This window comes from Gopherus flavomarginatus, chromosome 3, assembly GCF_025201925.1.
Source record: "Gopherus flavomarginatus isolate rGopFla2 chromosome 3, rGopFla2.mat.asm, whole genome shotgun sequence".
Taxonomy (NCBI): domain Eukaryota; kingdom Metazoa; phylum Chordata; order Testudines; family Testudinidae; genus Gopherus; species Gopherus flavomarginatus.
The window spans coordinates 1,982,983-1,997,684 of record NC_066619.1 but is presented as its reverse complement, the minus strand read 5'-3'; the positions used below and the strand labels follow the sequence as shown (position 1 = coordinate 1,997,684).

General features: G+C 50.6%; 1 protein-coding gene across 2 annotated transcripts in view; it reads left to right on the top strand.

Annotated features, from left to right (window-relative positions):
* The window catches only part of LOC127046481 (phospholipid-transporting ATPase FetA-like), a 137,703-nt gene that overhangs the window by 100,595 nt on the left and 22,406 nt on the right, over positions 1-14,702 (top strand). For both annotated transcript variants that reach the window (XM_050943550.1, XM_050943551.1), the window contains exons 18-23: positions 666-830; positions 3,386-3,497; positions 5,599-5,704; positions 7,567-7,711; positions 9,203-9,386; positions 14,234-14,457. In XM_050943550.1, coding sequence (XP_050799507.1) covers positions 666-830; positions 3,386-3,497; positions 5,599-5,704; positions 7,567-7,711; positions 9,203-9,386; positions 14,234-14,457 — 936 coding nt within the window. The remainder of the gene's footprint in view (positions 1-665; positions 831-3,385; positions 3,498-5,598; positions 5,705-7,566; positions 7,712-9,202; positions 9,387-14,233; positions 14,458-14,702) is intronic.

Below are 14,702 nucleotides of genomic sequence, written 5' to 3'. Positions count from 1 at the left end.
TACAACGAGCGTTGGGGTCTAGATTTTCAGTCACTTATGCGGTGAAGGTGCCGATGTGATTGCTCATTGAAATGATGCATGCAATGACTGTTGTTCAATGCAAAGAAAGCATGCAGTCATACCAACGCATGGACGCAATTCTGAAATTCTGGGAGTAGCTCTTTTGCGTGGGTTTTACGTAGGCCTCATCCAAATACCAGTGACATAGATGCCGTGGTAATGGAAAACTTTAGAATCAAAGTGTAGGAAAACCCTTTGGATTTGGTCTTGTATGCAGGGCTGGCTCCAGGCACCAGCGCAGCAAGCAGATGCTTGGGGCGGCCAATGGAAAGGGGCAGCATGTCCGGCTCTTCAGCGGCAATTCAGGGGTGGGTCCCTCAGTCCCTCTCCGACTGAAGCGGCAGTAGAACTGCCGATCACGGCTTTTGTTTTATTTGTTTTTTTCCACTGCTTGGAGTGGCAATAGACTAGAGTTAAATACAGATCTGTTCAAAAGTAGATCTGGATTGCCAGTTGCTGGTGAGTTTATAGTGTTAGATGCAAGTTGCAGAAGTTAGGCTGGCATCTTTTGGGTGACAGGGTGTTTGTAAATAGCACTCCTTGCAGATCAAGCGAGAAGAGTGCTCCACTGCACGGACCTCACCTATCCCACTCATGTCTTGCAGGAGTTTGCAGGTGAAGGCTTGAGGACACTAGTTGTCGCCTACAAAAACCTGCAGGAAGACTACTTTCAGGAGTGGCACAAACGTCACCATGAAGCAAGCACTGCCCTGGATGGACGGGAGGAGAAGTTATCTGAGTTATACGAAGAGATTGAAAAAGACTTAATGGTTGGTCTTTCATGGAATCTGGGTCAAGCTATGGGCAGGCAGCCGGGAGGTTGGTTCATCAGTAAGCAGATTGCTATGACTTTACATGGGTTGTATAACTAAATTGGCTTTGATCATGGCAGTCCTGGGTTTTCATTGACACCTTGGTGAGCATCCAGTAGCTGGCTGGGAACAATTTTATATTAACTTATGTGGTTGTCTGATTAGGTGACTTGTGATGGGCGAGCACATTAGAGTTTGATGGAGGTGATATTTCATAGCTGCCCCTTGTATATTTCAAGCAGTTGAACTATTATTCCTCCGACTTCTAAATGATGAGCTGTAAGAGCCCTGTCCTGAGTAGCTCCTGGGTCCCTCTACATTTCTGGAGGAGCCTTTACTCTGTTCTGTCTGCCTGGGAGGAGAGAGGGGTGTCCGCAGACCAGTTTGTGTCAGCTTGAAGTGAGTGAAAGCAATGACTAAACTGTGATCTGCAAGCAGGGTCCTCCTGTGAGTGACGCTGCTGCTTTTTGAGTGCCCGTGGCGTTCACCTGTGCGTGCTAGCTGTGGGGAATGAATGAAAAGAAGATACATGCCCTATCTGAATGGAAGCGATGCAGCTTTTGCAATCACAGCAGCTCTTATGAAATCTTGGAAACTCTACAGCTGCTTTGTCATGCTCTCCAAGAAGGTTTCAATTTCCTGCTGTGGGCCTGCGTGTGCACCCTGTGAGGAAAGGACTCTACTTGCAGGAAGGAACTGGGGGAGGGATAGCCCATTTGGTGAGCGAGAGAAAGGAGAATCTGGTGTGGGGGATGCTGGCAGGGGGGCCATGAGGAAGTAGGAGGGTCCTAGGTCATGTAGTCTCATGATCCTGCTGAGAGCTGAGGACAGGAGGTTTTCTGTGCAGTGTCAGTGGCCTGTAGAAGGAGCTGGGAGGCAGTAGGGGCGGTCATGATGGAGAGTAGGGATGGAATCTGGTTAAGTTCAGAGATTTTAATAACACATGTTCAGCTTCATGCTGATTGTATTCAAAGTAAAGGGGAGAGTCCTGGAAAGGAAGCTATTCCCCTCCCCATTCCAGATCTGAGCAGGCAGACAAAGGCCAGCAGAACTCCTGACAAGGCCCATGGGGTTTCCCCACCATCCATGCACAGTACCAGATACCACAGCTCCATAGTGCTTCACTACAGCCACGGAGAGAGCCTGGCCACGGGAGAGCTCAGGCCTTCGTCCCGTGCCTGTAGCCTCAGTGTGTTGGGAATTCATGAGCATTGTGTGCGCTCTATTGAGCTCTGCTTGAGGAGGACCGAAACGTTTCCAGAAGTTTCAAAAGGCAGTGGAGGGCTTGCAGCTGCCTGGGTGAGAGAGGCTTTCACGTTACATCTATGACAGCCCGGGGTGACTCAGCACCAGGCTGCTCCTGCACGCAGTGCCTCAGAGCAGACCTTGCTCTATGCCAGGGCCGCCCAGGGGGGCAAGTGGGGCAATTTTCTCTGGGCCCTGCAGGGGCCCCCATGAGAGTTTTTTCAGGGCCCCTACAGCGGGGTCCTTCACTTGCCTTGGGGGCCCTGAAAAACTCAAGCAGGGCCTAGGCCCCTGGAGCTTCCTCCGCTCTGGGTCTTCAGCGGCAATTCGGCAGCGGGGGGTCCTTCCACCGAATTGCCACCGAAGACCCGGCACTTCAGCGGGGTGGCCCTGCTCTATGCTATGACAAGCAGGACTTGTTTAGTCTTTTTCATCTTTTCTTTTCCATTCCATGCTTCCCTCACCTGATCACTCACTAGCCGGCAGGTTAGGCCACAAGGGATCTGGAGCAAACCCCACATGTAACTGACTTAATAAGATGTGGTTCAGAGATCCAGGTAACGGTCAGCATGGGTCACAGCTCTGCATTCTGGAAAGGCGAGTGTGCTTGCTGTTACATTCTTTCTGAGTCCAAGGAACGATACAAGAACAGCTGACAGAGGAGATGTCTGCCCTTCAGGATAGCAGAGGGCTCTAAAACATAGCGTAGGAGATTTTGGTCCTGAAGCGCCAGTCAGACTCAGGCACTGGCTCAGAACCTGAGACCTGAACTCTAAGCCTCCCCCAACAGCAGATAGGAAGCTCAGTGCTCGGCTCTGCCTAAAAACCTCAGCTAGAAGCTAGAGCCGAAATCTCATTTGCATCTCATCACCACCTCCCTGGGTCACGTATCACCAAGATTCGAGGTTAATGGGTCTTCCCAGCAAGTAGAGAAAGAGACTCTTAAAAAGGTTTGTGGTCTGATACATCTGTGTGGACAATATTGCTGTGTGTAAGTTACCGCGCCGTGCTGCTGCAAGTGCAGGGCGGGTGGGAAAAGAGAGAGGCCTCCAGTCCCGTAAGCAGGTACCTGAGTGATCTGTGCAGCACACGGGTCAGTGGGATTGGCACAAGGGTTGTGGGACCGGTGCCTGATGTGTACGATAAACAGAGCTGAGCGGAATCCAGCCTGGGCTGAGCCCCAAGCACTGTGGGCACTGCTGGGTGGTCTGCGCTCTCCTCTGGTGCTGACCACTGGGAAGCTCACCCATTTCCCTCTGTCTTTGAAGCTGCTAGGTGCCACGGCTATTGAGGACAAGTTACAAGATGGAGTCCCCCAGACGATTGAAACCCTGACCAAAGCCCGCATTAAAATCTGGGTTCTTACTGGAGACAAGCAAGGTAACAGGGATGGTCTGGGACAGACACGCAGGGCTATCGGCTGCTGCCTGTGACTTTCCTCTCCTCTCCTCAGATAGGCTGTTCCCTCCATTGCCTGCATCCTGTTTACTCAGGCAAAACTCCACGGGTCTGAATGGTCAGACCCATGGTGAGTCCTGAGGCTGTGGGCACAGACAGCCCCCTTGGGCACTCCAGGCTGTCTTGCCACCCAGGAGAGCCGGCCTTTGTGATAGATGGTCCCTTACCCCAAAAATCAAAGCACTATTCAGGTTACTCTCAGCCCCAAAGGACCAGTCACTTACCCCAGGCCAGTGGTATCTTAGATCTCTCACCAAAGACAGCACTAGTAGCCAATCCTGTAATGAACTAGTTAAGGTTTATTAACTAGGAAAAAGAAATTAGAGTTGTTTACAAGGGTAAAGCAGGTAATGATGCACATTAATGAGTTACAGTCCTAGGCCTAGTCGACACTACACACTTACTTTGGTATAATTACATCACTCAGTGGTATGAAAAATCCACCCCCCTGAGTGATGTAGTTACGCTGACCTTACCCCGCAGTGTAGACAGCGATATGTCAGCGGGGAAGCTCTCCTGCCAACATAGCTACTGCCTCTCGTGGCGGTGGAGTTAAGCCGGTGGGAGAGCTCTCTCATTGGCTTAGAGCATCTTCACCAGACGTGCTACAGCTGCACAGTGCACCCATGTCAATCTGTAGGCTGGACCTGCCCTTAGGTTCCAAAAAGTAACAGAAGCTGCTGTAACGTGCAAGCCCTATATGTCCTTAGGGGTAACCCAAGCTAAGCAGCTTGGGTATCCCTTGCTTATGCTTAGAAATGCTGCCCTCTCCAAATGGCAAGCAGCATGGGGATACAGATCCTTCTGGTCGGGGATTTTACTCCCTTCCCCCACAGTTCATGCCCTGTAAGGGGACATGGGTTTGCGTATTCCAAGGGTGTGTGGGGAGCAATCCACAAAGTCTCCTGTCCACTGATGTCCCCCAGTGGTTCATCTGGAGTCTATGGGCGTCCTTGTGTTGGGGAGGAGACACCCCAAGCGGTTCACTGGTGTGTCACACTTGGTAATGCTCCTCTCCTGGCTGTGGGTGTCCATTGTCGTAGCAAACACTTCTATAGCTATCAGGAAAACCCTGCCCTATTCCCTACAGCACTGGGTGCAGCTATTACCAGTGAGATCAGTGCCGGCAGCAACTCGCACGCAGTTCATAAAGGCCAAACGCCACACACTTCCTTGGAAACGTAACATCTGTTCTAGCAATGCCAGTGCACAGGGGAGCCAGGGGGGTTCCCACCTGCGCATGTGTCAGTGTTTTCAGTGAGGCCTCGTGGCCTTGGCCTTGGCATGAGCTGGCACCTGGACTCACCGCAGCATTTTTCTGTGGAGCTTCGTTTTCCTAGCAAGAACTAAACAAGAGATGGAACCACACACCCTATAGCTGCCCCTCTGGTCCTCACAACCCCCCCACCTGCATCTGGCAAGCTGGAGAGATCGTTTCCATTACGCCTTTCTTCCCCAAAGAGGCCAAATGGCTTTTTGGACTTGGGTCAGATTCTTAGCTAGTGTAAATTGACATTGTTCCTTTGATATCAGCAAGCTCAGGATCTGGTCCTTTTTTACCTTCAGTCCTGCTGAAATCCAGCCACTTCTCGGGCACAGGGCTGAAGGCAGCACCTGGCAAAGCAGAGCAGGCAGGAGAAATGCCATCCAAGGACGTAGGGCAAAAGGCTCCTCAGAAGTGCCCTTGTATAATCAGTGTCCATGCACAGCAGACGACCCGCACGCAGTAAATTGCATGGGAAAGTCAGTGCATCCACTTCAGCAGCATAAAGAACTGAGTCTCTTGTGCCGAGATGTCAATCTCTGTGGCCCTAGGAAGCCCAGTTGTTGTGAGCCTGGTGCTAAGACCATCCAGCCAGACTCTCTGGTTCCTTTAGAACTGACAGATCTATGTGGCCCAGGCCTCTCTCTGCTGAGATGCACAGTACTTATCAGTCATGGAAATGGCCCAAGAGAGTGCAGGGTGGCTGGGTAATCGACGTCATTCCTGTCTGAGTCTGAGTGAAACTGTTGATTTTTCCAGAGACTGCTGTGAATATTGGCTACTCCTGTAACATGCTGCATGATGACATGAAGGACGTTTTCATTATTGAAGGCAACACCTCTGAGGAAGTGTTAGATGAACTCAGGTAAACAGCTAGATTGTGCATTGCCATGTGGTATGTTTGGCATAGAGAACTGGAGGGTGTTTGTGCCATTCAAGCCTTCTGTCTTCATAGGATCATAGACATGGAACAAAGGACCTCAATAAGCCATCTAGTCCGGTCCCATGTACAGTGGCAGGACTATATATTTTCTAGACCTCCCTGACAGGTGTTTTTCTAACCTGTTCTTATACATCTCCAATGACAGGGATTCCACAACTTCCCTAGGCAATTTGTTCCAGTGCTTATCCACCTTGATGTCTAACTTAAATTTCCCTTGCTGCAATTTAAGCCCATTGCTTCCTGTCCTTTCCTCAGCGGATAAATATATACTTACAGGCTATTATCATGTGCTGCCTCAGTCTTCTGTCCTCCAGACTAAACAAACCCAATGTTCTCAATCTTCCCTCATAGGTCATGTTTTCTAGACCATTATTCCTTGTTGTTGCTTTTCTCTGGGCTTTCTCCAATTCGTCCACATCTTTCATCTAACATAGTTCACCAAAAGTGAACTTTAACTCTAGACCAGCTGTCTCTGAAAGGTCTGCTCTAATTCAGCCAGCGGAGATGGGCTTGATTCAGGAATCACGGCGTGAAATTCTGTGGCCTGTGCTATGCAGGTCCGACTAGATGATTACGAATTGTCCATTCTCGCCCTAAAATTGATGTAAAAAAGGACACAGCTGACCACTCTGGATCGTCATGAGCCAGCGGGTCTGGGGTCACAATGCCTTCAGTTGTGGACATAAAGTGGTTCTCACTGCGCCAACAGGTCATCCTTGTTCTGATCCCGTAGCTGGATGCTTTTCTCAGCTCGTCTGTAGGGAGGAGCCAGATGGAGCCCTGTGATCTTGGGAAGGAGAAGGTGGTGGTCAGACAAGGAATAAAGAGATTGTTTTTGATGTCTGATGATGGGGGCCTAGGTGGGGGTCCGGTGTCTCAAAAGGCACTACCTGATGGGGAGGGGTAAAGGTAGCTTGAAACCATCTTTGTGCTTCATTGATTCTGCCTGCTCCAGACAGGGCCGCTCAGAGGATTCAGGGGGCCTGGGGCAGGGCCAGGTCTTTGGTGGCAATTCAGCGGCGGCTACCTCTTGAAGGGAAGGACCTGCTGCCGAATAATGAAGCGGTGGCGGTAGAGCAGTCTAAGTGCCGCCGATCGTGGCTTTGTTTTTTCTTCTGCCACTTGCGGTGCTTGTACTCAGCAGGCGGTTCTCCAAGACTTCGGCACCACTTCAGCGGTGAGTCCTTCAGTTGCTCCGAGTCTTCCACTGCACTGAAGGACCCACCGCCGAAGACCCGGAGCGAGTGAAGGGCCCGCTGCCGAACTGCCACCGAAGACCCGGAGCGAGTGAAGGGCCCGCTGCCGAACTGCCACCGAAGACCCGGAGCGAGTGAAGGGCCCGCTGCCGAACTGCCGCCAAAGACCCGGAGCGAGTGAAGGGCCCGCTGCCGAACTGCCGCCGAAGACCCAGAGAGAGCGAAGATCCCGCTGCCGAATTGCCCCACTTTCCCCCCACTCTGGGCGGCCCTGGCTCCAGAGGCCAGTACAAGCTCCAGGGGCTTCTGTAACTTCCAGTGGCCACCCCACAGCTTCCTACGGGCTACTCTGCACCTGCCCCAAGTAGACCCTAGGCTGGGTGCTTCAGGGGCAGGGAATCCTAGGGCCCCATGTCCTTGCCAGACACTGCTCTGTCACTAGAGGAATTCTCCCAAGGCCACTCCAGCCCTGTGTGCTGCCAGAGTCCTTCAAAACCCTCCGCAAGGAGAACGATACTAACAAGGGGGAACATGGTTTTCTTTAATAAGTTTAAGAAAATAACTTACATTTGTTTCTGTATTTTTAAGGACTGCAAGGAAGAAAATGAATCCGGATTCCTTCCTGGACAGTGATGAAATTATCAAGTTTGAAAACCCTTCCACGAAGTCAAGGATCTTACCTGAAGAGCAAGCGAATGGGGTGTATGGCCTGGTTATTAACGGCCATAGCTTGGTAAGGATGGTTTAGAGTGCCTGCTGCCGCCAGCAGTGGAAGGCAGCACCATTTTTGCTATGGTTAACTGCACAGCATCACATGACACATTGGTCTGTGTGCATGGAGGGTCATTATTGACAGGGGCAGCTCCAGGCACCAGCACGCCAAGCGCGGCAAGCCACGAGGGGCGCTCTGCCAGTTGCCGCTAGGGCGGCAGGCAGGGTGCCTTCGGCAGCTTGCCTGTGGAAGGTCTACTGGTCGCACGGCTTCGGTGGACCTCCCACAGGCGTGCCTGTGGAGGGTCCACTGGTCCCGCGGCTTCAGCAGACTCCAGGAGGTCCGCCGAAGCTGCGCGACCAGCGGACCCACCATGCTTGGGGCAGCAAAATGTCTAGAGCAGCCCCTGATTATTGAGGCTTGCATATAACATTTTGTTAGGTGAGGTTTTGGTGCATTGAGGCTCTTTTGGAAAGTCGTAAAAACTATTGCTGTCAATAGCAGGGTAAAACTGAATCACGAGAAGGGCTCTCCAGCTGAGCAAGCCTGCTGCTGCTGATGGGAGGGACGCGGGGGCGTTGGTGACTCACACTTACTGTTTTTGGAAGAAAGGAAATCCGGGCTGCTGATTTGCTGCCTTAAGTGGAAAGGGCAGCTGGCTTGCTGTATGGCTCGGGGGAGGAGGGAGTCATGTGGATTCCCTCCGTGAATGTCTGCAGAGAAGACATCAGAGCACAAGAAGCACATTCTGTAAGCAATGGGAAGAGGCAGAAATGTGTCCCTACCTGCCAAGCAGCGGCGGAGGGATGAGTTTCTGAGCAGGCGGCCGGTTATCGTTGTTGATTTCAGGAATGGAAATAACACATCCTAATAAAGTAAAAGGTCAACACTGGGAAGGCAGATTTATTTTCTTCGTCTTTTTCTTATGACCAGTTCTACTAGGCTTTTTCAAAGCCCTCCCAATTGTAAATCAGCCCATATGGGCCGTGGATTTGTCTGGGGGGGTTGGAGGCGGGGGGGGCTTGGAGCCTGTAGATCAGCCAGATGAATTTTACGTGGGTCCCGGATTTGGCAGGAAAGGGAATTATGGAGGGTCCATTGAGGAATATTCGTGGGAGTTGATTAATTGTTAGTTACAGCATGTTTATAATTGTAATAGAAAGTCAGTGCTGCAGGGTCTTCTCAGGACACAAGCCCCTACTCACAGCTTAGGAACTGAGCCAGGAGTGAGCAGAGACCCACCCACCAAAGTCAAGAGGGTAAATTCCACTAGTGTCACTGCTAGTAATGAAAAGGGGGAGCTTTGATGATAGAGGCCATTGTCATTGCTGCTCAGAAAGTCTCATCCCAGCTCTTGTTCTTGGCCTAGTAGCTCTGTGGACATCGTGCCTCCCCAGCACTTCCTCTGACACAATGGGTTAGTTATTCTTCCTTCTGCTGGTTCTGTAATTTGGGTTGGCGCTGTATCTGGGCTGACCTCACTTTCACAGCATGTTCTCCTCTGCTCCGCAGGCTTACGCACTAGAGGGGAACTTGGAGCTTGAGCTGGTGAGAACAGCCTGCCTGTGCAAAGTGGTGATCTGCTGCCGGGTGACCCCCCTGCAGAAGGCCCAGGTGGTGGAGCTGGTGAAGAAATACAAGAAGGCCGTGACCCTGGCGATCGGTGATGGGGCAAACGATGTCAGCATGATCAAAAGTAAGTCGAGGCAGCCCAGCCAGCTCTCTCCTGATGTGTTCTTCCGCACTTGCACGCAGCATTGCCCACTCTGCAAGAAGCGTGAGAGCTGCTCTGCTAGTGCAAGGCTCTCTAATCTGGAACTTGTCCTGGATCCAGATTCTTATGTGCCATGGTCACATTACAGCTACCAGCAGCCAGAGCTATCAGGCAGTCTCAAAGGCAGTCGCTTTCACATCTGTCTCTCTGCACATCCCTCTGCTTGAAGTCAAAGTAGACCTTGATCAATAAAATTGTGCCTTCATCCCCACTAGGCACCATGAGGTCTTTGAAACCTGGATGTATTCCAGACCTATAAACTTTCCTGCAGTGGTCATTTTCCTTACTGGTGCAGTTAAGTGATAGCTTTCACACCAGACTGTGTCTGAGGCCTCAGCAGAGTTCTTCCTGACTCCATCACCTTATCTTTACACTAGGAACATCTGAGCCACAATGTCCTAGTGCTTTCTAGATACCTTATTTCACTAGGCAGGGAAAGAACATGCCCTCCAGAGAGTTTCCCAAGTGACCTTCCTGCCACGTGCAGTAGTAGTTCTAAAGGAGAGAGAAGGTCCTTCACCTCATGCTCTGACCACTCCAGGTTTGTCGTCTCAGTGAGAGATGTGGCTCCATGTCAAGGTACCAGAGCTGAGAGCCATTTTTGGCCTGTGGGGGTTTTCTCCCCTTCATAAATCCAAACCTAGGTTATGATGGACAGCATCACAGCCATGCGTTACCTGGACCACCAAAGAGGGGGTTGCTCTAGCCAGTTATGTTAGGAAAATTTCCCATTCATAAAGTTCATTGTCCTCACGGGATGGGTCCAGTGTCTCCTCCACCAGGGAGAGAAGACACATTGACAGACTCTTAGAGCAGAATTGACACTTGACAGTGCAAGGGCTCTATCAAGGGCTCCATCTTGTATTATTTTTTTCTACAAGGGGGCAAATACCAGCTACGTCCTTTCCTACCAGGGTTACTGTGCTTGCCGGTGGTTCTGATTCACGAGCAAGCAAAACCGAACATCAATATTGCATTTGTTTCCTGCACCAAGAGCAGGAACTTCTCTACATGTTGCCCTGGATTGAATGTAAAGAGCTTTCCAGTGTTGGTTTAGTTGGTACCAAGTTGCCTTCAGTAGCCTTGGCAAGAGACTGGCAATTTTGTCATTCAGTATTGTGAATATGAGACTAGTATCTGAAAGTCCTGCTTTCCAGACCATTTCATCTCCTGCCTCGGAGATGAGTCGGGGTCTCCGCCAAGGTCCAGAGTTTCTCTGGTCAACAGCCAGAGTCTGGATAGTGCACTCTTGAATAGGAGCGTTTGTACTGAGGCCCAAAAGATCCTATTGGAAAGCAGGAATCTTTGATCAACCAAGCCTGCTCCATGAACTGAGAGAGGTTTCCCCATCTGAGCAGCTCTCAAGCAGGTGGTCCTGATAATGGGCTCATTGGCCATTGCATTTGGCATAGTGTAAAACAACAACAATTCTTTGATTTCTGCCAAGAGACACTTTGTCACAATCAGAGATGGCAACCGTTTCTTGTCACCCTGGAGTTACCTGCTCTGTGACCAGGTTGCTCTGTGTATCTTGAGAGCTATCTGAGGTGGTTACTTTGCTGTGAGAGCTGCAGAAAAGGAGACCTAATTCTCCATTGCAATGCCTGGGATGTGCTACAAATCTTGCGGTAGAATAGGTTCATTTGTCTCACCGGAGGGGTGTTCCCTTCCAGCATGAACTAAGGGGCTCTAATTTTTATCCTTGTAAAGCTCGTAGGTTCCATGTAAACATTAGTCAGGCTCTATTTGGTACTAAGTCTCTGGGAAGATGCCATTCTTGATAGCCCCGAGTGTTACTGAGATACCCACTAAGGGCTGATCTCCTTTCAGCTGCATGTTTACAGAACAGGTGGGCCTGCCTGCATCTCCAGCTCTGCAGTGTCTGTGCTTTCCATCTCTTTCAGACCTCTAGCTTGTCTGCATGTCCTGAATGTCTCATACTTTGCATGCTCAGAGAATTTTACCATGATTTTTGTGGGGTCAAAACTTATCCACAACTTCCCCAAACCCTATAGCCAGCCATGGGGCTGACACCAGAGGAGCCAGTCCATCATGGTCAAAGATTGTCCATGTAAAATGCACTGTTTCACCATTACCATGACTGGGCAATGGTTCAGCTTCCTGGGTTTGTCAGAGTCCTTGTCTAGGACAAAGGGAACTCCTGTGACAGGTCTTCATTGCACATGTGACATGACTGGCACTGGAGCTATGAACATGCTTTTAGCAAAGCTTTCCCTCCTTGTGACTTGTTCTAGGGAGGCAGCAGTTCGGTCACCTCTGTTTCCTTTTTGGCCCTTTCACCTGGAGCAGATGCTCGTTTTGGTGCCCTGCTGCCCCTGTTTGCCTGGAGCTGCAAAGCCTGAGGCGTCACTGCTCACTTAACTCCCACCAGGGGGAACGTGAAGACGCCGCTCAAGGGAGAAATGGAGGTTACTTACCTGGCATCGGAGTTCCTAGAGATGGAGTCTGTATTCACACTCCTGGTTCACCTTCCCCACTTCGGAGTCCCGGGCTAGGGATTCCTGACGTAGTGGAAGGAACTGAGGCTGGTTGAGGCTACTCCCCCTTTATGCCCCCAGAACCCACCAGGTTGGGAAGTGGACGGGAGTGGCCCCAGTGGATGCTGCTTTGCAGAAAGTTCCAGAAGCTGATAGCGCAGGCAACTTGATCCCACAAGTAGGACTATGCAGAGCCCATCTCGATGAACTAGGGTTACAGATAAGTAACCAAGTCAGTGCAGATATTCTGCTCTGCTTACGGGCCACATTCTGCTCCCACCCACCTAGCCCTGCTGACTTCAATGGGAATGACAGAGAGTAGAGCATGACCCTCCCTGGGCAAGAGCTAACGGCTGATCTCATTCTCATGTTCTCCTCTCCCGGCATGCATGGAACTATCACAGATCTCCTCTCCAGTCTGGCTCCATCGTGATCTTCATGAGACATCACAGGGCTGATAGCGATAGAATGAGACCTATTACTGGCCTGCTTAGCAAGGACGAATGGGCCTGGAGAGTGTAGCTCACGCTCTCGCCCCTAGGCAAGGAGACCCGGAGCAGGGTGATGAGAGCAAGTTGCAGAGCCGGCACTAGGCGGAAGCAGACGAAGCAATTGCTTAGGGCCCTGAGCAGCTCATGGGGGCCCCTATTTCCTCGTTACAAGAACTTGCCTGTTTTGGTACTGGGGGGAGGGGGTATTCCTGCCTCAGGCCCCCAGTAGGCTAGCATGGCCACTGGGCGGTTGGCACTGTCACAGTCTGGGCTGTTCCAGCTTGGAGTGTGAACAAGGATGTCAGTCTTCAGGGCTGCCACTCGGATGCCTTTCACCAGCAAGATGTTCACCTGGCCAGCAGAAACAGCCACTCTGTTCTGCAGGTGTCTGGCAGCCCCAGATCGGAGCTGCGTGAATGGGCAGGTTGTGAAGTGGGTGTTCCCTGGGTGGAGAAGTTCCCTGATCGGTTCCCAGCTGGGTACATGGCCAGCAGGGGTTGCTGATCTTTGTGGGTTTGTTTTAGATATTCCCTTTTTTTTTTTTTTTTTAAAGACTCAGGACTGAGTGGGTGCGCCCAGAGTGGGCCTGTCGGTGTTACCCTTGTCCTACCCAGTCCCTCTGCCCGTTTCCCACTCCCACTTGTTACAGGGATTGCAGACCCTTGGGGGCAGCCCTCATTCCAGGGGCCTCTGGGCACTCCTGCAGTGCAATTAATAGCTGCTGATAGGCCTGTGAGGAGTGTGAAAGGAGACAGCTTGGATACCTGTAAATGTTCTGTATAGTTTTGTGTGAATGTCTCAGCATCCCCTTGTGACCCATGGGACCCCTCTCAGCCCTGTCAGCGGCTGCATTTTAGGGCATGACCAGGAGGACTGTTTCTTTATTTGGTGCCTTATGACTATAACAATTCCTCACACTAGATTTAATTAAAGTGAGATTATTCAAAAGAGTCTCTTGCGAATCTTCCTCATGTGAATTTATACAAATTGATTAACTGGGGCCTTTTAATTAAGAAAGAAAAGACTAAGTGTGGAGCTTCCAGGGAGATGATAGGTCAGGCAGACAGTCAGAAAGAGTAAAGAAAAGCATGTTACAGTGATCACTAGACAACACCACCCCCACGAGAGGACGGGGGCTCAGAGTTCTGCTCGACTCACTATTCCATAGGAATTCCCAGCCATCGAGAACAGTGTCATTAGTTAAATCTCTATCGTTAGCTGTCATATTGAACATACGTCTCTGATTAATAAATGCAAGTGATTATTAAGGCTTTTCTGTGTAATGTTTGAACTAATAATGCCCACAGGCTGTAAGACGACTCAGGCTGGTTTGTACTAGATGGGCTGTTGGTCTGACCCAGTATGGCCATTCTTGTGTTCTTAGTGTATAGAAGCATATTATGCACCTGGGAGTGGGAGCAACCATGCACACTCACTGCATTTAAACACATCTCAAAGGTCATTTTCTAGCAATGGCAATATAATAAAGTGAGTTTGTGCTAGTGGAAAACAGACTGTCAAGGGAAAGATTCATTGTCATTAGCGCACAAATGAACTCACGTGTTGGAAATACATAAATTAGTAGTCGGAAACCAATCTGTTACTCAGCAGCCTGCAGTGTGACCGGTGGGCCAATTGTGTTCTGTGCAGGAATGTCCTCTGCGCAAGTGCGGGTGTGACCCACAAAGACTACATGTCCCAGCATGCAGCGGGTGGTCTGATAAACACCAGTGCTAACAAAGCTCTCATTGTATTGATCTGGATTCTCCTCTTGTTGCAGCTGCCCACATTGGGGTCGGGATCAGTGGCCAGGAGGGGATGCAGGCTGTGCTGTCCAGTGACTTTTCCTTCGCACAGTTCCGTTACCTGCAACGCCTGCTCTTAGTCCACGGACGATGGTCCTACATCCGCATGTGCAAGTTCCTCAGATACTTCTTCTATAAGAACTTTGCCTTCACGTTAGTTCATTTCTGGTATGGATTCTTCTCCGGCTTCTCTGCGCAGGTGGGCCAGTTTCTGTGTTCCTGTCACACTGTATATTAGACCTCGTAATAATCCTTTTCCTGCCCGAACGTCTTCCAGCAGAGGAGCCCAAAGAACTTTACAGACAGGACTGACGAGCCCCCTTCTCGTCCCGCTGTGAGGAACTCTGGGGAAGTCCAGTTAACCCCCTTTTACTGATGGAGTCACTGAAGCATAGAAAGGCTAAGGACCAGCTTTGAGTGCCTACATAATGTTCACAGTGTGGT